Source organism: Phaseolus vulgaris, chromosome 5 (assembly GCF_000499845.2).
Source record: "Phaseolus vulgaris cultivar G19833 chromosome 5, P. vulgaris v2.0, whole genome shotgun sequence".
In the NCBI taxonomy this organism is placed as follows: domain Eukaryota; kingdom Viridiplantae; phylum Streptophyta; class Magnoliopsida; order Fabales; family Fabaceae; genus Phaseolus; species Phaseolus vulgaris.
Genome location: NC_023755.2, coordinates 22825090 through 22850033, shown reverse-complemented (window position 1 = coordinate 22850033; position 24944 = coordinate 22825090). Strand labels below are relative to the sequence as shown.

Sequence of the window (24944 nt, the reverse complement as noted above, 5' to 3'; positions counted from 1 at the left end):
AATCATTCTTATTCATATTATAATCACAAAATATGTAAAAATGTTTTAATTCATAAATTATGGGTTAAATTATAGCTATTTTATAAATAAATATCCATAAGTGTCTTTATTTTAATATGAAATATTACTGAAATATGATACTTATCAACAACAACTACTATTGGTTAATAACTGAGTATTATTTTCCGAATATCCACTATTGGCTAAGATACAAAGATTGTTTGAATAGTGATAGAAAGATCATAAGGTTTCTCATTAAAGAGAATTATCGTCTATTGATGTATATAAGATTAGGGCTCTCTCTTCTAGTTGTTAAGTGATGACTATTTTATGACAACTGTGTTGGGTCACAAGGAAGAGTTCTAAAATATCGAGTATAACATTCACTAAATATAAGAAATTGTATAAAAGTTTGTTTGAAAGGTTGTTTGTATCATGAATTTGTAAGAAATTAAATAAAAGCAAAGTAAATGATTTGGATTAGTCAATTGGGAAAATTGGGATTGTGGTTCATCCTTCTCACTCGTTTGTATTTTCAATGAATAAAAAAATATAACATTCCATCTTGATTGACATTGATGCACATATAAAAACCATTCATATCGATTCCCCACATACAAAATTATTAAGATGTTTCCTAAATATTGATTCCTTGCATATTTATAAAAACCATTATCATTATGAACAAATGTTATAAAGAAATTAGCATTTCAAATCAATTCCTAACATTCAAATATATTAAGCATTATCATTTAGGTCAAATGCTAAAAAGTGTTTTTCAATCAAATCTAAGGATCAAAATCATGAATAAAGATTCAAACTTTAATAATAAAATGACAATCTCAATCATCAATCAATAACATAATATTATAAATAATTATCACCTCAATATATAAGAGTTTGAACAGATTACTCTCAATCCCAAAGGAAAAAATTAGTCACTCATATCGGCCATTACAAGCACGGAAAGCACGAAAAGAAGATCTAGGGTGTTTCTCCTTAACGGTTCCCTGATTCTCAATATCCTCCTAATGATGTCTAGAGTTATGTGTCAAACCTTCTATTTAACCTAATTGGGTTTGAGTTAAGTAGCATCTCGCTTCAGCAAAATATTGCTTGCTTAAGCGAGATATTGCTTGTTTAAGTGAGTTTGACGAGAAAAAGCCCAACTTCACTGGAGTGAACTCGCTTAAGCGAGTCTTAGGCGAGTTCTTCTTGAGTGATCTTGCTTGGGCGAGTTTGCGTGAGTTTTCAATGTTCCAACTTTGTCATTTCATCTTGTCTTTTACTTGTCCATTCTCCTTTAGCCCTTTTATCTCCATTTTTCCCTAGAATCCTAAAATTAACTCAAATTTGGGAATAAATCGTTCACATTCATCTTATAATCCAAAAATATGTAAAAAGTTTCAAATTCCTATATTAAGGGTTGAATTATAACTATTTTATCAATTAAAATCCATAAGTGACTATCTTTTTGTATGAAATTTTACTGAATTATGACATTTATCATTAAGTCAGTAGACGAACCAATTCCCATCATACGATCTCATGATATGAATGTTTATATGTTTGATTAAAACAAACACTATAAGGTGTATTGTGATATGACAAAGCTCACTTATGTGCAGTACAAGATAAGACTAAACGAGCAAGACTCACTAGACGATACAACAATATAAAATGTTGTTGGAGGAAACAATGATACACACTAATTAGACGATCTAGTCTTCATGTTCCATAATTAAATGGATAAAATATTCAAGAGAACTTAGAATAGAAAGAGCGATGCGTAGATTAGACCATCATATGTAAAAGTTGTTGGTTCTATTAATGTCTAAGTTCAAGAGGGGAGGGGTGAATTGAACATATAAAATTTTCGCAAACACAAATTGTTTTCAGTATATCATAGGTAAAAGAACATATTGATTTTAGAATGAACAGATTGATTCTTCAAAACAGACTAACACAAACAGAACTGCACCAGATTGGGATTAAGATCAAATAGTGAAGGATAGCTAAATCAGATTGATTCACTTTTAACAGTTTTGAAGAACACACACTATACCAAAAGAACAATCGAATTTATTCAACACAAAGCTTTAAAGGCAATGAATCTTTAACATGAATTTTATGAAGAAAACTGTTAGTTCTTAATTCAATTACAAACTTATATTCAAAAGCTTTGTTTATGATTAGAGAACTTTTCCAGATTAAGAAGAACAGTTTTTATTAAGCCCAGAATTAACAGATTTGATTTCAAATGAACAGATTTCGTTCTTGACAGAATTAAGCAAAAACCATAAACAAGTGCAGGGATGAGAAGAAAAGTACAAGCAAGCTTTTCTATTGGTTCACTCATAAATAGCTACATCCAGTTTCACCTTACCCCAAGGTGGAATCCACTAAAACCAATTTCAATCACTTACAAAGACACCAGTTCTTGAACACTACAAGAACAATACAACCAATGCTGAAAAACCCTATTTCAACACACCTTGCACTCCAAGAAACCCTATCAAGGAGTGACTAACACTTACACCTTTACAAACAAGAATAAGGAAAGATAACACCTGAAAAGAAGATGCAAGAACTCAAAACCAGTAGTTCAATTTGCTGCAGAACTGCACCAACACCTTCACCAAGATCAAAGTTTTCCTAGAAAAAGCACACTTGAAGATCCCTTTGGAAAACCTTTCAAAAAACTCTTTTCAATCCTTCTTCTCCCATAGAAAGTGTTTAATCTCTGTCAAAAACATGATTGCTCAACACCATTTCATGTGAGAGAAGCTTTTCTTTATATCGAAAACAGTTTCTAACTACTTTTCAAAAAACAGTTGAAAAGCTGTTATGAAAACAACAGATTCAGTTTAAAACTTGATCCGGTCGGTCATCGGTAGTCGATGACGTCAGCAGCAGATAACCACGTGGACCACTCGCAGGGTGCACGTGGATCAGGTGGCAGAGAAATCAGGGAGGAGATCACCCCGAACGGTGATCGGTGGTCAGTAACCGAGTGGCCACCGACAGACAGTTCCAAGATAAACACCTGGGGGGAGAACGCGAGAAGCAATAGAGCACCGATCAGTCATCGGGTGCATGGTCATCGGGGTTTCGTGTTACACGCAGTTAAACTGGGACTGAGATTCCCAGCGAGAGCGTTACGCATGGACCTCGCATGATCATATCTCAGAGAAAGAGGAGCTGCTCGCCGGTAGAATCGTGCACGAGAGTGGCCTGAGGGAGTTAGTAAACCAGTCAGTGATTGGTGACTCTCTTAACCCATTACGTGCATGACATCGTGAAAGGGAAATCGTTAAGGCAGAGAGCAATGCTTGGTGAGTGTGCCTAGTCCAGCCACACCTGGCGTTCTCCTGGGAGTGTGCGATTCACCCAGATGGAAGAAACGCGCTAAGTTACTCCGCAAGGGAATAACTTAGGCGCACAAAGAGATGCGCTAGAGCCCTTCAGGTAGTGGCACGTGTACGGTTAGATGCGAGTTGCATGCCTCCACGTGTCACCATCTGAGAGGGGCGCGACCAAGATAAAGGTGCACTCCGCGTCGTGAAAGGTAGACAGAAAACACAGGCACCCACGTTTTTACTCATTGTGGTACGTTTTCGCACAATAGCGTAACAGAATTCTGACACACGCAGACAATAGCGTAACAGAATTCTGTTAGGCACAGACACAGAGAGAGAGAAAAAGGAGAATCAGAAAGAGATTGAGTGACATTATTTTTGTTGGTGGTTCTGTGACCTAACTTGAGCGTCGGAGTGCAAACGGCCGCTAGAGGCGCCGTCTGTGTGTTTTGCAGGTTGCGTTTAAAGTTCCCGGAGAAGGTTCTAAGAGCATTCTTGCAGATAGCACAGTTGCATAGGCGGGGTAAGGAAGCGACAAAGCAATTCCTCCATGCTAGAGTTGGCGACAGGATCAAAACTAAACAGATTTATTTTAGGAAAACTGCCAACTCAGCTAACTGAAATAACTGACTGAGTTGTACCTTTGGTGCCCTAACCAAATTTTGAAAATCCTTTTAGTAAACCAAAAATAAACCTATTCGTTTACAGAGAAACAGATTTATTTTTGTGCAGTATCCTTATTTTTGAGAAAACTCTAAAAAGCTTTTTGAAAAACCTTTAACCACTTCAAGTGTTTGATCTAACCTTGACTAGGCATCTAGGACAGGTCATGTAGCAAAAGGCAACCTTACACATACACAAGCCTAAATACAAGATCATCTAAACCCATTACAAACTTCAAAGCAAACTAGCTATTTTCTACATCAAACACACACTAAAACTAGGTAGAGAAGAAGCTTCATCCATCTTCAACAATTTCCCCCTGTTTGATGGAGACAAATCCCCTTTGCACTGTATAACTTTGAAGAAAGATCATGATCAAGGACCTGTATAACACTAGATACCAGAAAAAGCACAAGAGCTTTTAGATGTTCAAACAGAATGTAACAGATTCAAGTATTGATGTACCTCCCTGCAGATTTAATATCTGAATCACATCAGCAACTTATATGAATTATTCCTCAACTACAAAACTTGTATCAAGGTATTCTTCTCCCCTTTTGGATTCATCAAACAGAATGGGAGCACAAGATAAAAGAAACACACCATAGCCATACTTAATTGTTCGAAATAAAAACAGCATAAAGTTCCATTACAAACTAGAAAACAAACCTAACCAGTGCAGAAAAATTGGAAACCAAATTGTTCAACAGGACATAACAGAAGTAGATTTGAGAAGGATCACATGTGCTTATAGTGTAGCTCAGCTAGCTGCTCCTGGACTCCTTCAATCTGGTAGTCTAAGTGTTGAAACCTTGCTTGAGTCATTTCAAAATATGTCTTTTGATCATCTGTGAGTGTGTCCAGCCTGTCCAGCACCTGTCTTTCAAACATTGATAGAGGTTCACCTCTGTATTCAGGTGCTTGGTATGCAACCAGTGCATTGTAATTTGTGGCAGGAACATCTTCATTTACAAAAGAATGACCAAGTGATTTGTCCATGTGATGCACATGTTCTTCTTCTCTATTTATCTCAGCATCCTCTTCCTCTCCATCTTCATGATGAGCAGCTTCTTGCTCATCTCTATGAGCAACATTTCTTCTGAAAACCCAGCCATCTTCCTCCTTGTGAAAACCCATTTTCATGAGAGTGGAGTTGTCTATTTCACTTGTTGCTTTGATAGTATCATTTCTTTCATTTGTGGTATCCACTTCAAAGTAATCAATTAGTTTGGACACAAATATTGCAAATGGAAATCGATAATTAGGGAGCCTTATGGATTTCAGCATGTGCTCTACCATAGTACTCACCCAATTTACCTTAAGCTGATTCTGTACCGTCCCGTACCCGGGCGTTGACAAAGTAAAGGTCAAAGTCAACGTAAGGCGTCGCCTAGGTGAAGGTGACGCCAAATACAGGCCTCGCCAAGAGAAAGCGTCGCCAAGGTAAGGCGTCGCCTAGCAGGGCGTCGCCGAGATAGGGCGCCACCCAACAGGGTGTCGCCAAGATGGAATGGCATAAGGGCAAGGTGACCACAGCGCTGCTCCCCGATACCCATGGGTAGGAAAGACCATGGAGGGGGCGACGCCGTGGGAAGGCCCCAAACCCTGGATAACCAGGGAACAGTAATAAAGAGAAGAGAAAGGTGGCTTCAAGGCCATAGAAATAGCGCCAGTATAGAGCAACCTGCCTCTTGAAGTGCCCCTGCCGTCCAGAAACGCCCTTGGGATAGATGCGACCCAGGAGAGGGGTCACGCCCGGGGGCAGCCAGGCACATGGCATGAGAGGAAGGTAGATACGCTCTCACAGTGAGTGACTAGAGGCTTGGGGGCATGAGTTGGCACCCAAAAAGTCACCCCTTGCGCAGTTGCACTCCCAGGTAAGAGGACTCACGCAAGGAAACACCCTCAGATAGGGTAACGGTGCTGTGAGGCCCTCCACGTGTACAGCAGCCAAGTCAGGATGGAAACGCCACGCTGCCAGGTGTGAGGTAATTAAGGTTGTTTAACACATTTTCCGTTTCGAGCGTTTAAGGTACTGTAAATGCTCCCGCACGTTTCGAACGTCTTAAATGCGCTGAGCGTTTTATAATTAAATGCGCTTTAAGGCGCTTTGAAGACGGGAAGAGCTTAAATAGCGCCTTGAATGTTGGGAACGGGGTTCGAACTTTTGGCAAATTTTCCAGAGACACTCTAGTTGCTTGCTTGAGCCTTGAGGTTACGCACAAGGGACTAGGGAAAGATTGTTTGCCAGAACGAGAATATACACACAATACACAGTCCATTTTTAAGAGCTTCAGAGTGCCATACGCGGTGCTCAGAGACGGAGGTGCATAGTTTGGTGTTTGTTGTTGGCTGACTTGAGCGTCAGAGTGCAAACGGCCGCTAGGGCGCCCTTTTGTCCTCTTTTTGCAGGAATCCACAGGTAACCAGTGGGAAGGAGTCCCTAGCTGACGATTGAGGTCGCGCACGAAGACGTCCCAGTCAACCGGATGGAACAGATTCATTATGCAGTACAGCAGTATCAAGTCTTCCTCATGAAGAACAATATGATTACTTCCTTTAGGAGTGAGTTGCCAAGCAATGATATGAGCTAAGAGTCTTCGAATTAAAGTCAAGCTACCTGCATGAAGCCTAGCCACTGGTTCAGTAGGATTCCTCACACAACTTCTGTAAAACTGCAGCTTGTTGAATCCTTGAATTCCAGTAGTGTTCCCTTTGCTCACTTTCAGCCTTGAGTACTTGATTCCTCCAACACTGCTCCATATTTCCCTAATGATTTTCAGCTTTACTCCTTTCACATAGGACACAAGATTCTTACCATCTTGTTCAAGATTGCTATAGAACACCTTCACTAGGTCTGGATATACATTTTTAGTCATCTCCAAAAAACTTTTCAGTTTTTGATGCTTGAGAAGAGTTCTTGCTTCTGTCAGATTTTCTTCTCTCAGCCATGAGAATTCCAGCACCTTAGGTACATTGGTTTACTTCATGCTTGTCTCATGAATGAACCTTGTCATGGCTTTAGAATCTCCAGCAAACCAATTTTCCTGGATGCCTTGGCTGCTGTTAGATTGCTCCTTTGACTTCTTCTTTCTGTGTGAAGAGGATGCCATTGCAAGTCAATTGTTCTCAGCACCTATTCACAAATGAATAGTTTCAACTAGAAAGAGAGTTAGTATGCAGTTTATATGAACAATAATAACATAACCAAAACTCATAGAAAATCAAATTTTAACCTGGACAGCTTATAGCAAAAATGAGAGATTGGTGAAAAGTAATTGATATAGATTAGATTTATATAGAGTTCAGTTCAGATTCTAAGGATCACGAGTTTAAAAAAAAATAAATCAATTCAAACAGATACAATAGATATTTTATTCTTGTGTGGTACAGCAGATGCAGATTTCGAATGATGCAAGAAAATGTTGGAAACATATTTCAGCTTAGCAAATCAAATCTGTTGCACAATCAAAATATTAAATCAGTTAGGATATCCACACATGACTATCATAAACCTGCTGGTCAATAACCATAAAAGCAGCCAATGGTCAAGAAGAGAGAGAAAAAGCAATTGTTTCTCTTTCCTAGTCACAATTGTGATTCTGAAACAGAAAAAGAACACGTTAAAGTATGAAATAACAGATTGAAATTGTTACTGCAGGGGACAATTTAAGCTAATGATACCCAATTCATTTAAAAGAAAATAAAACCTATCTTTAGCAAGAGGTTTAGTAAAGAGATCAGCCAATTGAAATTCAGTGCCAATGAATTTAATATCACAAGTTCCATTAGCTATATGCTCTCTTAGGAAATGATGTCTAATTTCAATATGTTTAGTTCTTGAATGCATGACAGGATTCTTAGACAGATTTATAGCACTAGTGTTATCACTATTTATAGGTATCTTGTTTAAGAGAATCCCAAAGTCACTTAGTTGCTGCCTTAGCCATAATGTTTGTGCACAACAACTTCCAGCTGCTATGTATTCTGCTTTTGCTGTAGAAAGTGCAACACAAGCTTGTTTCTTGCAATGCAATGAGATTAGACTTGACTCTAGCATGTGACAAGTTTCACTGGTGCTCTTCCTATCAACCTTGCAACCTGCAAAGTCAGAATCTGAAAAACCAGTCAAGCTTAAGGAAACATTGTTTGGATACCATAGTCCAACATCTTTAGTCCCTTGCAACTATTTCAGAATCCTCTTAGCTGCATTGTAATGTGATTCCTTTGGATCAGATTGATATCTAGCACATAAGCATACATCAAACATAGTATCAGGCCTACTAGCAGTTAAGTATAGTAAAGAACCAATTAAACCCCTGTATTTTGATTGATCCACATATTTTCCTGCACAATCCTGATCCAGCTGGCAGCTTGTTGAAATAGGAGTGTTGATTGCTTTGCATTGATCCATATCAAACTTCTTAAGCAACTCCTTGCAGTATTTTGTCTGATTTATGAAGATTCCATCCTTGAGTTGTTTTACTTGTAGTCCAAGGAAGAAATTCATTTCTCCTAACATTGACATCTCAAATTCACTTTTCATTGCAGCAAAAAAGCTTCACACATTTCTTCATTTGTGGATCCAAAGATGATATCATCCACATAAACTTGCACAAGTATAATGTCTTCTCTTTTCTTCTTTATGAACAGAGTTTTATCAGAATTGCCACGGTTATATCCTTGAGAAAGCAAAAACTCACTTAGCCTCTCATACCACTGTCTAGGTGCCTGTTTTAATCCATATAATGCCTTCTTGAGCTTGTACACATGTTCTGGATTTTTATAGTCTTCAAACCCTGGAGGCTGAGATACAAATACCTCTTCATTAATGTAACCATTCAATAATGCACTCTTAACATCCATTTGAAACAACTTGAATCCTTGTATGCTGGAAAATGCTAAGAGTAATCTGACTGCTTCAAGACGAGCCAGGTGCATAGGTTTCACCAAAATCTATTCCCTCTTCTTGTTTATAATCTTTAGTAACCAGCCTTGCTTTATTTCTGGTGATAGCTCCATGTTCATCCATCTTGTTCTTGTACACCCTTTTGGTTCTTATGATATTCATCTCAAGTGTTCTTGGAACTAAGGACCACACTTCATTGTATTCAAATTGGTTCAGTTCTTCCTGCATTGTTGCTATCCAGCTGCAGTCTTGTAGAGCTTCTTCCAAATTTTTAGGCTCCAGTTGTGAGACAAATGCCATTGTCTTGCAGAAATTGTTAAGTGAATTTCTAGTTGAGACCCTTTCTCAATTTTCCCAATCACATTGTCAAGTGTGAGATCCCTTGGAGTCTTCAACTCTTTAGGCAATCCTCCATTCACAATAGATTCTTTGACAGTATTTGGATTAGTTGCATCAAGATCACTAGATTGACTCTTTTGCAAAATGGTTCTTAAATCATCCACACCAGGTTCATCCAGAACAGATTTAGGCACAGTACAATCTGTTTCATCAAATACAACATGTATAGATTCTTCCACAGCAAGCAATCTTTTGTTATACACTCTATAAGCATGTCCATTTATAGCATATCCAATATGTATTCCTTCATCAGATTTAGGATCAAATTTCCCAGATTATCTTTACCATTATTAAGAATTAAACATTTGCAACCAAAGACCCTAAGATGACTAATGCTAGGCTTCCTACCTTTATACAATTCATAGGGAGTTTTCTTAAGAATAGGTCTAATCAAGGTTCTGTTAAGCACATAAGAGGCAGTGTATACTGCATCTGCCAAAAAATATTTAGGTAAATCAGATTCATTTAACATGGTCCTAGCTAATTCCTCTAATGATCTATTCTTTCTTTCAACTACACCATTTTGTTGGGGTGTCCTAGGAGCAGAATAGTTATGTATGATCCCATGTTTATCACAAAACCTATCAAACTTTGCATTTTGAAATTCCCCCCCACGATCACTACGAATCTGTTTTATGCTATTTTCATTTTCATTATGCAGAACCTTAGCTAGTTTCTTAAAGGCTTTACATGCATCATTTTTAGAAGCAAGAAACAAGGTCCATGTATATCTTGAGAAATCATCAACAATTACCAAGGCATAGTAATTTCCAGCTAAACTAGCAGTCCTAGATGGCCCAAACAAGTCCATATGCAAAACATCTAAAACATTATTTGTAGAAACCACATCTTTTGATTTAAAGGAAGTTCTAATCTGTTTGCCCGTTACACAAGCATCACACAATCTGTTATTTTGAAACTTTATATTTGGTAAACCAGACACAAGATCTTTAGACTTCAACTTATTCAAGTGATTAGTATGGATATGAGCTAATCTCCTGTGCCACAACCAAGATTCATCACTTTTTGATAACAAGCATTCATTTTCAGAGTTCCTATTCATGATATCTAAGAGATAGATGTTATTTACCCTTCTACCTGTGAACAACACCTTACCATAAGTTTCACTTGATATTGTACATGTGTTCGTTTCAAAATTGACCTTGTAGCCCTTGTCACACAATTGGCTAATGCTTAGGAGACTATGCTTTAATCCCTCCACATATAGGACATTCTCAATTGTGGTTGACTCTGTAGTACCAACATCTCCAAGAATTCTTCCTCTATTATTATCTCCATATGTGACGTGTCCTTCAGCTTTAAGTTTCAGATTTGTGAATTGAGTAACATCACCAGTCATGTGCTTGAAGCACCCGCTATCCAAGTACCACTGATTTTTCCTACTATTTTTCTGCAAAACAAAACAGATTTAACACATATGATACCCCTTTCTAGTTTAGGCTCCAACATGATTAATACCCTTCCATAGGAAGCCATTTGGCTAACCCTTTGGGAACAAGGTACCTTCTAGCTTTACATGTTATAGAGATATGTCCATTTTTCATACAGTAAAAGCAAGATGCAGTATGCATAGTATTTGAACTGCTAAAAGAAGAAAAACCTGTTTTGGAAGGAACAAAAAAATTGGATAGCTTTTTAACATTGTTCTTCATTCCAGGATTGTATCCTAGACCATTCTTATTAAAAACAGCATTTTGTGAACCCAACAGTGTTTCAGGATTTTCTCTTCCTTTGGTGAAACTTGATAGTGTTTTTAGCAGATATTCAACCTGTTTTTCCAGTTTCTTACAATTTTCACAAGTTTTTATTGATGCATGCAGACATGTTAATTCAAGGCTAACCAAGTCAGTTTTAGCTTTGTGTAATTCTTCTTCAAGGGCCTTAACTTTAGGTTCTAGTACCCTATTTACTTTGTTCAGTTTGTTACATATGACAACCAATCTATTTGCTTCATCATGTGTTTCCTTAAAGGCAATTAATAGCTGATCATAATTTTCAGAATCAGTTGAATAGTCACTTACTGAATCAGATGCTGATCCTTCATCATTCACCATAAAGCACAAATTTGCTTCTTCACTTCCAGTTGAAGAGTCACTTGTTGAGGATACATCATTCTCTTCCTAAGAGATATAAGCTCTCTTTCCTTTGCCTCTTTCACTCTTCTTACTTGCTGATTTTTCTTTGTTTTGATTGTTTGGGCAATCAACCTTTATATGACCTGGCTTGCCACAACCAAAGCAAGTATAACTAGAAGAATTTGAGTAATTGGGTTTAGAATACCTTTTTCTTTGTTGAGTTCTGTCTCGGTTCTTCCTTTTAAGAAACCTGCTGAATTTCCTGGTGAGCAGACTCAAGGTCTCATCATGTTCAGAATTCTTCTCTTCCTCACTTGTATCATGTTCCATGGTAGTCTTTAAGGCAATTCCTTTGGCTCTTTTCTCCACTGTTTCTTGTTCTTTCAATCTTTTGAGTTTTAACTCATGTTCAATCAATTTTCCAAAGAGTGCAGTAGTATATCTCTGGATTCAAAGATTGTTGTTACCTTAGGCTGCCAGCTTCTATCAAGGCATTTCAGCACCTTTATGTTGAGCTCTTCCTTATCAGAGACCTTACCAAGACCAGTGAGATGATTCACAATATGTGTAAACCGTTTCTGCACATCTGCAATGCTTTCTTTTGATTGCATTCTAAACAACTCATATTCTTGAATGAGTGAATGCTTCCTCGAACGTTTCACATCATCTGTGCCCTCATGGGTTACCTCCAGTACTTCCCACATCTCTTTAGCTGAGTTGCATTGGGACACTCTAAAGAATTCATCCATATTCAGTGCAGAGGTGATGATGTTCTTGGCTAAGGAGTCATATTGAGCCTTCTTCCTTTCAGTTTCACTCCATTCAGACCAAGGCTTCTTCACAGTTTCTTCTTTGACAACCTGCATAGGTATAAAAGGTCCACTGACCACTGCATCCCAAATACCCATGTCAATAGATTCCACGAAGATCTTCATCCTAATTTTCTAGAAAGCATAATCCACACCACCAAACATAGGAGGTCTATTTATAGATGCACCTTCAGCAAAAGGCATTTTAAACTCAGGCATTATGCATACACTTGAGCAAAATACAAGCCCTAGCTCTTGATACCAATTGTTGGATCTATTAATGTCTAAGTTCAAGAGGGGAGGGGTGAATTGAACATATAAAATTTTCGCAAACACAAACTGTTTTCAGTATATCATAGGTAAAAGAACAGATTGATTTTAGAATGAACAGATTAATTCTTCAAAACAGACTAACACAAACAGAACTGCACCAGATTGGGATTAAGATCAAATAGTGAAGGATAGTGATCATGCCTGCTGACCAGAACGCAAGAGCCTTGCCTCGTCAAACCTGGATCGACTTCTGCGCCGTGTTAGCCTCCGTCCTTCACCGCGATCCACCTCAAGAACCTGCAAAAGACAGAACGGCGCCGTTGCGGCCGATCACGCTCCGACGCCCAAGTCAGCAACTGAACCACCAAATACTAAGAGAAAACTCAAGAACTCTAAGGAACCGTGCACAAATTCTCTCTCAGCGTACTCAAGACTCGCAAGTGTAAAGAAACAATCTAAACGTGCGTACCTCAGAAGTTCGTTAGAAACTCTTATATACCTGGGCACTTTCTCTCTCTTGGCAGTTACACATCTGGACACGTGGCTCGCATCCAGCTGTACACATGCCATCATCTGGAGCATCCTTGACTTGGGCGCTACTTCTTACTCTTCAGGTTTTTTGGCTAAGTTACTTATGCATGATACAACTCAGTGCATAGCTGCCTTGGAGCGTGATCTCTTCTCGGGTGGCGAGTTCGGGTGCCTTCGTACACACCTTCCCTGTGGTCTCACCGGCCGCCTTCATGATCTGCCCTACCTGCTTCACCGTGTATGTTCAAGTAAGCTGTCTCCCGACCTCATCCTCTGGCCAGCTGGGAAATGACTATCTGCCTTCATCTTCGGCGATGTCCTTGTTTCGGCGATCTCTAATTACTTGGTCGCCTGGGTTCACATCTGGCGACTTCATCTTCAACCCGGTGACCGCCGGTTTAGGTATGTTGGAGATCGGAGCACATCAACTTAATAACTGGCGACTACACGAACCCCCCGACTTCCTTCCCTTCTGCCAGCCAGGTGTCCCATCCAACACGCCTATATAATAGCTCGAGGCCACGTCATCACTTCCGACTACCAGGGCGGTACACAAGCCCCCAGTCTTAAGCGAAGACTTGTCCAGCGAAAAGACTAAAAGAAGTCACGTCACTACCGATCTACGTGGCGCTGGCGCAGAATTACAAACGTTCGTACTTTCTGCTTTCATGACGCTCCACCAAACATTCTCCCAATCGCTCGACACGTCGCTTCATCAACGTTCATCTTTAGTTGTCGTTTACGCTTCCAAAAATCATTTGAAAAACCCTTAAACCCATTTCACTTCTACTGTTCCATCACCTCTTTGCCTTCCCAAACGCTCTGAGTTTCTTCTGCAAAAACCCACGACGCTCTTCAACCTTCTGAATCCTCAACTTCCTTCAGCTCTCTTCTGATCATCGAAAGGTACTCCCTTTACTTCTTCTGTTGATTTTTCCTGCATTTTAACCGATTCGCATCATCCATTAACTGCCTGGTGCATACGCTGTGGGTTGTTTCTTCTGCTTCTCCCTTCTCATAACTTAGGGCTTCGTCTCCATTACAACGAACTTTCGTTCGTTCGTTTTTCATCCTTCTTTCACAATCGAGTCAGCCTCTGCAACCTTCGTTCACCTTTCCCTTTCCTTTTCCTTTGCAGTTTTCGCGATGGCTCGCTCTAAGATCACCCCGAATCCTTCTCCCTCGTCACGAAACCCTCCATCTCAAGCTCATAACCCACCGCGAGCACCTGGTGCTTCCTCCTCCCAGGCTGAGAGGCCTGCAACCTCTCATCCCGACCTTGCTCAGGCAACTCCACCCATCGTCGGTGGTGCCTCCATTCCTTCCCCAGACTACAAGAAGTTATACCCATGGGCCACCTCGACTTTGCTGAAGGTGACTTCTTCAGTAAACTCTCCCCTGACGGTGCTTCGATTGAAGAAAGGGGACGAGCCCAACCTTTCATTCCACAAGGAGCATGACGACAAGCTGATGGTGCTACCTTGCCCCCCCGACGTGCCAGTTTGTGCAGACGACAAAGGGAACAACGACGAGTTGTTCTGCTTTGTGTATACCACCTTATTCAATAAGGTGAAACTTAGGTTTCCCTTTACTCGTTTAGAAAGGGAGCTATTAACCGAGCTCGACATCGCCGCCGCCCAGCTTCATCCCAACAGCTGGGCATTCGTGCGGGCGTTTCAGATTATATGCGCGCACTTGGGACTACCGGCCTCGGTAGACGTGTTCCTCTTCTTGTTCGAGGCCAAGAACTCTGGGGATCGCCTTTGGGTGAGCCTGAACGGGATTGCTGGGAGGTCGATCCTCTCTATCTTCCAGCAGTCCTACAAGGATTGGAAAGGCAAATTTGTCCAAGTGCGCCAAAACAACCAGGACGCTTCGCTGCTCGACGGCTTTCCCTTGCACTGGGTAAACAAGGGAAACAAAGACTCCAAGGGAAGCTTCAGGAAGCCAAGAAGCCCCGACCACATGGGCGCTTTGGACAAGGACCTGTGCCTCTTCTGGAAGAGCGTGGAAGCCGCGAACATTACCTTTCTTACTTCCTTAATCATCTCCTTTGAGTTCTTCGAGGGCCAACTCGAGGCTCGCATAGGTTAGAGCTTACCTTAACATCTAAGTCATTGCCCTGTGCTGTACCTCTGTTAACTATTGCTGGGCGTCTTGTCTGTTGTGCACAAGACTTGGTTTTTATTTTCTGCATCACTTGTTTGCCTCATTTGCCTATCTACTCATGTGTTTATCTTTCTCTTTGAGCTGACCTGTATACCTTTGTATTATGCAGATCTCATGTTGGGCAAAGGAAAACTGGCTGAATTGAGGGCGCTCGCCCGGGCCCATGCGTTGGCGTCGGGCTCCCAGACTGTGCCCAACTCAGTGGTGGAGATCGCCGCTGCCCAGGGTTGATCGCCCCCTAAAGGCCCAGCTCCTTCAGAGGCCCTGCCCGCCCAACAACGCAAAAAACTCATCCTTAGGAAGCCAAAGAGGAAAACCCCTCAGGTGGTCCATGAGGATGAAGAAGAAGACGATGAGGCAACTGAGGATGGCCTCATCACCAAGAGAAGAAGGGTGGCGCCTTCTTCACCACCTGCTCCACCTCCTCCTCCAACATCAACACCGTCCTCACCACCAGCTCCCACTCCGATACCGACTTCTCCGCCAGCTGCAACACCGCCGGTTCAAGCAGTTCCTTTGGCGGCTGCACTTCCCGTGGTTGAGGCTACTGAGCCCAACTTCATGGAGAACCCCCCGAGCGCCTCCACGCCATTTGTATCCGCTGGAGGGGGTCCTCCTTCAACAGCCTCAATTGCGGAAGCTGCACCAGGCGGGGATGAAGGGGCTCACAACTCACCCATCATCATCACCGAGTCCCCCTCGTCACCACCACGCCAAGAAGCTGCAGCTCACCAACCAATTCAAGAAGTTGGTGGCGAGAACCAGCAACAGGCTCCCCAGTGCTTCCACGAGCAAACCTTTCTCTTGTGGTCAAAGGGGTGTGGGAACCCTTCTCAGCAAAACTCAAGATGATGGCAGAGGATTTCCCCTCCATCATATCAAAAGCTGTGGAGAGTTCCAGCAAGAAACTCCAGGATGACATCTCCGTGCTCCAGGAGGAGAATCGCCTAATAAGGATCGAGGCGGAGAAGTTGTCCTGCAACCTTATGCTGGCGGAGATCGACCATTCGCGGGTGGAGGACGCTATGAACATCGAGCTGCGGGTGGCGCGCAAGGAAGCCACCGATCTACGCCATAGGGTGCACCTCTTAGCTCAAGAGAAAATTGAGCTAGAAAGCAAGCTGGTCCCCTATCGTCTCAAGGTGGCTGACTTGGAGGCGTCGATTAAAGCAGATGCCGCCAAGGTAGAAAGCCTTGAGAAGAGGTCCGTAGATCGGGAGGTCCTCTTGGGGAAAACCGAAAAAGAGAGGGATGACACCATGGCTAAGCTCGCAGAGGCCAAAAAGGAAAACGAAGGGATCGCCGCAGAGCTGGTCCAAGCGCAGACGGAGAACAAGAGGGTTATTGAAGACCTTCTTCAAGCTTGGGAGAGGGCTGAAGAAATAAAACAGCAGAACGAGGGGCTCAAGAAGCAGATTGAAGAACTCGAGCTGAGCTCTGCCCAAATCCTCGCTGCTGGGTTTGACGCCGCCCTGGAGCAGTTCGCCTGTCAATACCCTGACCTGGACCTTACCATGGTGTCATTAAACAACGAAGTGGTGGATGGGAAGATCATGCCTTCTGAAGACTAGCTGATTCCCTCCATTCACTCATTCATCTGTTTTCTTTTGCACAACCTTCTTGTAATAACTTTCCTCCTCTGTATATGTAATTTGAACTGATGCCACTGTGTTATGAAATTTTCTGCTTTTTCTTTCAATCCCTCTGTTGGCCTTGTTTTTCCTTGTAAAAAATCACTTAAACGGAATTGACTTAGCAATTTTGCGAGCGCGACTGTTCTCTAGCTGCTTCGAACTACCAACTCTCGAACGATAGTCTTCTGACAACTCGTGGACTTTAAGATAATGAACCTCAGCGCGGAACCACTTTCCAAACAACGAATTTCAACCCAACTAATAGTTTAAAATATAGCTCACCCGATCTGCCTTATCAAAACGAGCCTTAACTCTTTCTATTGCTTGAATTTCTTCTAACCGCCAGAGATTCTTGCCGATACCAGCTTCCTCTTGCCTTCATAGCTTGGCCATCGTTCCCTCATCTGGGGGTAAAGGCGCCTTTCGGATCCTTCTCTATCTTCCCTGACTTTCAGAGCAGTAAGCTGGATAGCCAAGTGTTCTCTTCGAACCTACCTTAGCTATCCTTTAAACTTCTTCCACCCTCCACACCGCACCTGAACTCGTTCGAGACGAGAAGGATTTTATCTTGCCTGAACTCGCTCATCAGCGAGAAGGTCTTTAACTCGCCTGAACTCGCTCATCGGTGAGAAGGTCTTTAACTCGTGCCTCTACATTGCCCCAGGGGCTACATCTTCTCTCCCCTAGAAACACTGAGGACTTTTCACTGGTGCCTCTACATTGCCCCAGAGGTTACATCTCCTCTCCCCTGGAAGCACTGAGGACTTTTTGCTGGTGCCTCTACATTGCCCCAGAGGCTACATCTTCTCCCCTCTGGAAGCACTGAGGACTTTTTGCTCTAACTCGCCTACACTCGCTCGACGGCGAGGAGGTCTTTATCTTTTCTCGCCTCAGGACGCGCGAGGGCGTTGAGGCCTTTTAACTGGTGCCTCCGATCACCTAAAGACGACGAGGACTTTAAACATTAACTGATGCCGCCAATCGCCGAAAAACGATGGGGACTTAGAAACTTTTTAGAAAGCATGCAACATTACTTCAAAACTTGCCCTAAATCACGTTCGAGTGACAAGGTTTTTTCTTCAAAACTTTCGCAATTTCTTCAAAACTTTCGCAATAACGACAAGCATGCAATCTAAACAACTTTAAACTTCGAAAACTCTTCTTTTATTGGGTGGCCTCATTAAAAACCCTCCTTAGGGAAAAAAGAGTGCCCCCTTCAAACTGTTTTAACAGAAAGCTTGCAAACTCTACGTGTTTGTTTTTACTTACAAAGCTTTTAACTGTAATATAACTTGAGGTGCGTGGCGTTCCAAGTGCGAGGAATCGCCCCTCCTCCCAACGTTTCTAAGTGGTAGGCGTCGTTCCCGAGCGCCTCGGTTATCCTGAACGGTCCCGTCCACTTAGGCGACAGCTTGTTCTCCATCTCGTACTGGTGGGCCTTCCTCATCACCTGGTCGCCTTCTCTGAACTGCCTTGGCATCACCTTCGAGTTATACCTTCGTTCAATCCTTCTCTTCACCGCCTCAGCCTTCACTCTCGCCTCCTCCCTGACTTCATCCAGCACATCCAGATTCAGCCTTCTTTCCTCATTCGAGTCTTCCGATACAAAGCTCTGGAATCTCGACGAGCTCTCCTGGATTTCTACTGGAATCATTGCGTCGCATCCATAGACCAGGCTGAACGGGGTCTCATGGGTTCCTGACTGCTCGGTGGTGTGGTACGCCCAGACTATACGGGGTACCTCCTCAGCCCAACTTCCTTTGGCTTTCTCTAGCCTTCTCTTCAAACCTCTTAGCAATACCCGATTGGCCGACTCTACTTGGCCATTCGTTTGAGGGTGCTCGACAGATGCAAATACTTGTTGAATTCCCACCCCTTCGCACAGCTTCTTCAACAGGTGACTTGCAAACTGAGTCCCATTATCTGACACCAGGCGCTTAGGCACACCAAACCGGCACACGATGTTCTTCCACACAAAGCTCTCGATCTTGTGCGCGGTGATCTGGGCCACTGGTTCTGCTTCGATCCACTTGGTAAAATATTCAATCGCCACTACCAAGTACTTCATCTGCCTGATCGCCAATGGAAAAGGTCCCAGAATGTCGATCCCCCATGTATGAAACGGCCAAGGGCTGTAAATCGACTTCAACTCCTCAGGAGGCGCCTTGTGCCAATCGGCGTGCTGCTGACATTGCTTGCAACACTGCGCGTACTTCTTGTAGTCTTCTCTCATTGTTGGCCAGTAGTATCCTGCATGAAGAGTCCTTGCAGCCAAAGCTCGACCTCCAACGTGGCTTCCGCAAATCCCTTCATGGAGCTCGGCCATGATTCTTGTACATTTTTCTCCGTGCACACATTCCAGGAGTGGGTGTGTGAACCCAAACCTATACAGCTCGCCATCAATCATCGTGAACTTGCTGGAGTTCTTCTTTATCTTCCTGGCCTCCGTCGGATCCAGCGGGAGAAGGCCATCCGCCAGGCATCGCTTGTACTGTGTTACCCAGGTGTCTGGCTCATGGGTCGCGCAGACCTGCGTCATGTTCACCTTCTCTCCCCGACATGCTCTTATTCTTGGCGACCTCAAGGTCTCTTGAGTCAAAGACCTGTGACTCCTCGCCGCTTTCTCCATCGATTTGCTTATCTGAAGAACCAGGTGATCTGCCGCAAATGCTCTGGGTGTCTTCAGAGTTTCTTGGATCACCGTCCTCTGCCTACCCCCCTTGCCCGAACTGGCGAGCTTGGCTAGCAAGTCAGCTCGGGCATTCTGTTCTCGGGGCACATGCACCACTTCAAAGGAGACAAAGGAACTCTTCAACTCATGGACATACTTTAGGTAAGCCGCCATTTGTAGATCTTTAGCCTGGAACTCGCCTGTTACTTGTCCCGTGACTAACAGCGAGTCACTCTTAGCCATCAGCACCCTAGCTCCCATCTCCTTGGCCAGCAAGATTCCGGCGATCAGCGCCTCATACTCTGCTTGGTTGTTGCTGGCTTTGAAGGCAAACCTCAGGGACTGTTCAATCAGCACTCCGTTTGGCCCTTCCAAGATGACTCCAGTACCGCTACCCTGCTGGTTCGACGATCCGTCCACCGAAAGCATCCAACGAAAGTCATCCCCCTCAACTCGTGCTGCTTCTGACGAGAGCTCGACCACGAAATCTGCGAAAATCTGCCCCTTAATCGGACCTCGGGGCTCATACTTAATATCAAACTCCGACAGCTCTACTGCCCACTTCACCATTCTCCCAGCGGCGTCGGGCTTCTTCAGGACCTTCTGGATGGGCAAGTCGGTCATCACCAGTATCGTGAAGCTGTGGAAGTAGTGGCGTAACCTTCTCGCTGAAAAAACCACTGCCAGTGCAGCTTCCTCCAAGGCCTGATATCTTACTTCGGGGCCTTGCAGCACCTTGCTGACAAAATAAATAGGCTTTTGAGCCTGATCTTGGTCTTGGGCGAGCACCGCACTCACCGCCCTCTCAGTTACAGCGAAATACAATCTGAGAGGGGTTCCCACCAGCGATTTGCACAAAATCGGCGGGCTCGCCAGATACTCTTTAAGCTTGACGAAGGCTTCTTCACACTCCTTCGTCCAGGCAAATCTGTTATTCCGCCTTAAACACTGGAAATACGGGTGGCCCTTCTCTCCGCTAGCCGACACGAAACGAGACAGGGCGGCCATCCGACCCGTGAGCTGCTGCACCTCCTTCACGGTTGTCGGGCTCCTCATCGCCAAGATGGCGGCACACTTATCAGGGTTGGCTTCTATTCCTCTCTCAGTTAAGAGGAACCCCAAGAACTTCCCAGCCTCCACGCCAAAGATGCACTTCTCGGGATTCAGCTTTAACCTGAACTTGGTGATCGTAGTAAACAATTCCTCCAAGTCCGCAACGTGCTTGCTCTTCTCTGGCGAGGTCACGACCATGTCATCTACGTAGGCTTGCACATTCCTTCCCAGCATTGGTGCAAGTACCCGATCCATCAACCTTTGGTACGTGGCCCCCGCGTTCTTCAGCCCAAATGGCATCACCTTGTAGTAGTAGCACGATCTCTCGGTCATGAAGGCGGTCTTCTCTTCATCCCTAGGATGCATCTTTCTCTGGTTGTACCCCGAGAAGGCATCCAGGAAGCTCAACAACTTACACCCCGCAGCATTGTCGACCAGGGCATCTATACTCGGCAAAGGATATGAATCCTTTGGGCAGGCCTTGTTCAGATAAGTGAAGTCGACGTACATGCGCCACTTCCCATTGCTCTTCTTTACTAGCACGACGTTGGCCAGCCACTCAGGGTACTGCACCTCCTTGATATGGCCTGCAGCGAGGAGCTTCTGGGTTTCGTCTCTAATCGCCTGCCTCCTCTCCTCGTTGAACTTCCTTCTCCTCTGTCCTACCGGTCTGACCTGGTCGTCCATCGCCAAATGATGGCACAAGAAGTCGGGATCGATCCCGGGCATGTCCGAAGCGGACCATGCGAACGCATCCAGATGCCGCTCTATCACCTTGGCGATCTGGTCCTGGAGCTCAGCCTCCAGAGATCTTCCCAGCATGAAGATTTTTCCCCCGATCTCCCTTTCGAGCCACTGCTCGACGGGTTTTGGTCTGGTTTCTCTAGCGATCACCGCTCTGGCGATTCCCAGCTCCCTCGCTTCCTCAGGGCGATTCCTCACCTCTTCTTCCTCTAGACCGGCGTTCTCCTCCCCCAACTCAGCATCCACCATCACCACGTCGCTTCCGGCGGTCTCCTCTATTACCGTCGGCCTGGGCTTCACTCCGGGAGGCGGGGTGGTTGTCACATAACTCACGGACCTCTTGTTCTTCAGGCTATTCTCATAGCACTTCTTTGCTTCTTTCTGGTCGGATTTGATGGTGATCACCACCCCCTCCATAGATGGCAGTTTCACCTTCATGTGCCGGGTCGAAGGTATAGCGCCTATTCTGTTGAGCGTGGGTCTTCCCAACAGAATGTTGTATGCTGAAGGAGCGTTCACGACAAGGTAGTTGATTTTCTCTGTTCTCGAGCCCGCCTCATCCGTAAACGTAGTCCTCAACTCAATGTACCCCCTGACCTCCACCTGGTCGCCAGCGAAACCATACAAACACCCTCCATAGGGCCTCAGCTGGTCAATGGGTAGCTCCAACTGCGTGAAAGTCGGCCAGAACATCACGTCTGCCGAGCTTCCTTGGTCCACCAGAACCCTGTGGACCTTCCTTTGTGCTGTGATTAGCGAGATGACTATGGGGTCGTTGTCATGAGGCACAACGTCCCGAAGATCTTGCTTTGTGAACGTAATGTCCACATCCGGCGAGTGGTCCTCGAACATGTCCACCGTCATCATAGACCTCGCATACTTCTTCCTCTGTGACGCGGTGCATCCACCACCCGAGAAACCTCCTGCAATGGTGTGGATCTCTCCGTGAGTGGGCATCTCGTGCTGCTGAGCCTCACCACCTGCGGGCTGGGAGCTCGACGCGCCCCCCGTCCTTCTATCCAGCAAGTAGTCGTTTAGGAACCCGCTCTTGACCAGGTCGTCGAGCTGGTATCCTAAAGCCAAACATGAGTCCACGATGTGGCCAAAGCCCTGGTGGAACTCACATCAGGAGTCTGGCTTTGGTCCCAACACCTTATCGCCCACCTTCTTGGGCGCCTTTAGCCTAGCTGATATATTGGGAATGGCGATCAGATCCTAGCTTTGGTGGGCGATTGTACTCCCGATGTGCAGGTTGAGGGCGCCCTGGGCCCCTGCCCTTGTTCTTCCTCGGATCATAAGGATGGCGAGTCCTCTGATCCCTCTTGGTCGCCGCTGTCTCCAGCACCCTCTGTGGCTGGATCCTGGTCTGGGCACGGGGCCTCGCGGGGGCCACGCTTCCCCTCTTCTCGGCGACCTCACTTTCATCGGCGATGTGGGCCACCGCAAGTCACCGAACCTCAGCAAACGTGGCGGGGTGAGCCCTAATCAACGCCTCACAGAAGGGTCCTGGCAGCACGCCCTTCTTGAACGCATAGACCAGCATCTCTTCGTCTTTGGCCGGCGAGCGGACCATCTGCGCCCCAAAACGATTCAAGTAGTCCCTGAGGGACTCTCCCTGGTACTGCCTTATGTCGAACAGATCATAAGACACCCTAGGCGGCGCCTTGTTCACTATATACTGCTCGACGAAGATCTTCGAAAACTGTTGGAAGTTGGTTATGTGACCTGTAGGCAGGCTCACAAACCATTCCAGCGCCGTTCCCTGGAGTGTGCTCACAAACATCTCGCAGTACACGGCATCCGATCCCCCTAATAGCATCATCTGTGTGTGGAACGTGGTGAGATGTGCCTCAGGATCCTCCACGCCGGTAAAAACAGCCTTCACAGGTACCACACTCGCAGGGATTGGCGAGTCTGTAATCGGCTGAGCGAAAGGCATAGGGAAAACGCGGGGCGGCGTTGACGACGCAACCTCTTCAGCGACTGGACGCCCTCGCTGCTCCTGAAGAGCTTGACGCAGTTCCTCAGTCACTCTGCTAAGCTCTTCATTCCTGGCCCGAGAGGCGACCAGGTCCTCGTGCATTCTTGCCTGCTCTACACGCGAGGCTTCCACATTCGCCTGCAGCGAACGCATGATTTCCACCATCTGCGCCATAGTCATGGCGCCTTCAGCAGAACAGGCGCAACTGGACACGAACGGTTGTTTCTCATTTTTCTCATGAAAACTTAACAGATCACAAAGAGTGATGAACAACACCTTCTTCAGGAACGACTGATTCAGCAATCAATCGGTCTGAACCTTCGTGGACTCCGAAGAACCTCAAGAACGTGGACTCAAACCGCAGAAACCTCCACAGAAACTCGCGACTTCAACATAAAACCACCGCTTCTCAACGAGCTCCCGATGCACCAGCTAGAAACGCGAACGAACAGGAAAAACACCGCACAACCGATTATAAACCGCGCGAACAACATGAAACTCCAAGAAAACCGAACGAAAGCTCAAACGAACGGTAGAAAACCTCCCGGCACCGAACAAACCCAAACGAACGGTAGAAACTTCGAAAACGCCGAACAAAACTCGAACGAACGGCGGAGAATGGTTGCACCAGCACACAACCACACAGAAACTGCAGAAATTTCCAAGAACTCACGTTGTGGATGATGGGAACAGGTTTTACACGGTCCCACGGTGGGCGCCTGATGATCCTGCCTCCTGACCAGAACGCAAGAGCCTTGCCTTGTCAAACCTGGATCGACTTTTGCGCCGTGTTAGCCTTCGTCCTTCACCGCGATCCACCTCAAGAACCTGCAAAAGACAGAACGGCGCCGCTGTGGCCGATCACGCTCCGACGCCCAAGTCAGCAACTGAATCACCAAATACTAAGAGAAAACTCAAGAACTCTAAGGAACCGTGCACAAATTCTCTCTCAGCGTACTCAAGACTCGCAAGTGTAAAGCAACAATCTAAACGTGCGTACCTCAGAAGTTCGTTAGAAACTCTTATATACCTGGGCACTTTCTCTCTCCTGGCAGTTACACATCTGGACACGTGGCTCGCATCCAGCTGTACACGTGCCATCATCTGGAGCATCCTTGACTTGGGCGCTACTTCTTACTCTTCAGGTTTTTTGACTAAGTTACTTATGCATGATACAACTCAGTGCATAGCTGCCTTGGAGCGTGATCTCTTCTCGGGTGGCGAGTTCGGGTGCCTTCGTACACACCTTCCCTATGGTCTCGCCGGCCGCCTTCATGATCTGCCCTACCTGCTTCACCGTGTATGTTCAAGTAAGCTGTCTCCCGACCTCATCCTCTGGCCAGCTGGGAAATGACTATTGTACCGTCCCGTATCCGGGCGTTGACTAAGTCAAGGTCAAAGTCAACGTCTGGAGAGTCAAAGTCAACACCAGGCGTCGCCTAAGTGGAGAGATGCCAAGAGAAAGCGTCGCCAAGGCAAGGCGTCGCCGATACCCAAACAGTGCTAAAGCAAGGCAATCACGGTGTGGTTCCCCGATACCCATGGGTAGGAAAGACAATGCAGGGAGCGACGCCGTGGGGAGGCCTCAGGTCCCGATAACCCAGGGCAGTGATAAAGAGAAGGAAAAGGTGGCTTCAAGGCCATAGTAATAGT

At 44.9% G+C, this 24944-nt stretch overlaps 1 protein-coding gene across 1 annotated transcript; it reads right to left on the bottom strand.

Moving 5' to 3' along the window:
- Positions 1–8208: 8208 nt before the first annotated feature.
- On the bottom strand, positions 8209–8568 carry LOC137834141 (uncharacterized mitochondrial protein AtMg00810-like). The gene has a single exon (XM_068642205.1). The coding sequence runs from the start codon at positions 8566–8568 to the stop codon at positions 8209–8211; it is 360 nt and encodes a 119-aa protein (XP_068498306.1).
- Positions 8569–24944: the final 16376 nt, after the last annotated feature.

What these genes read in the sequence shown, in the direction of transcription:
- LOC137834141 (XM_068642205.1), bottom strand. Translation starts at nt 8,568, where the DNA reads ATGAAAAGTGAATTTGAGATGTCAATGTTAGGAGAAATGAATTTCTTC.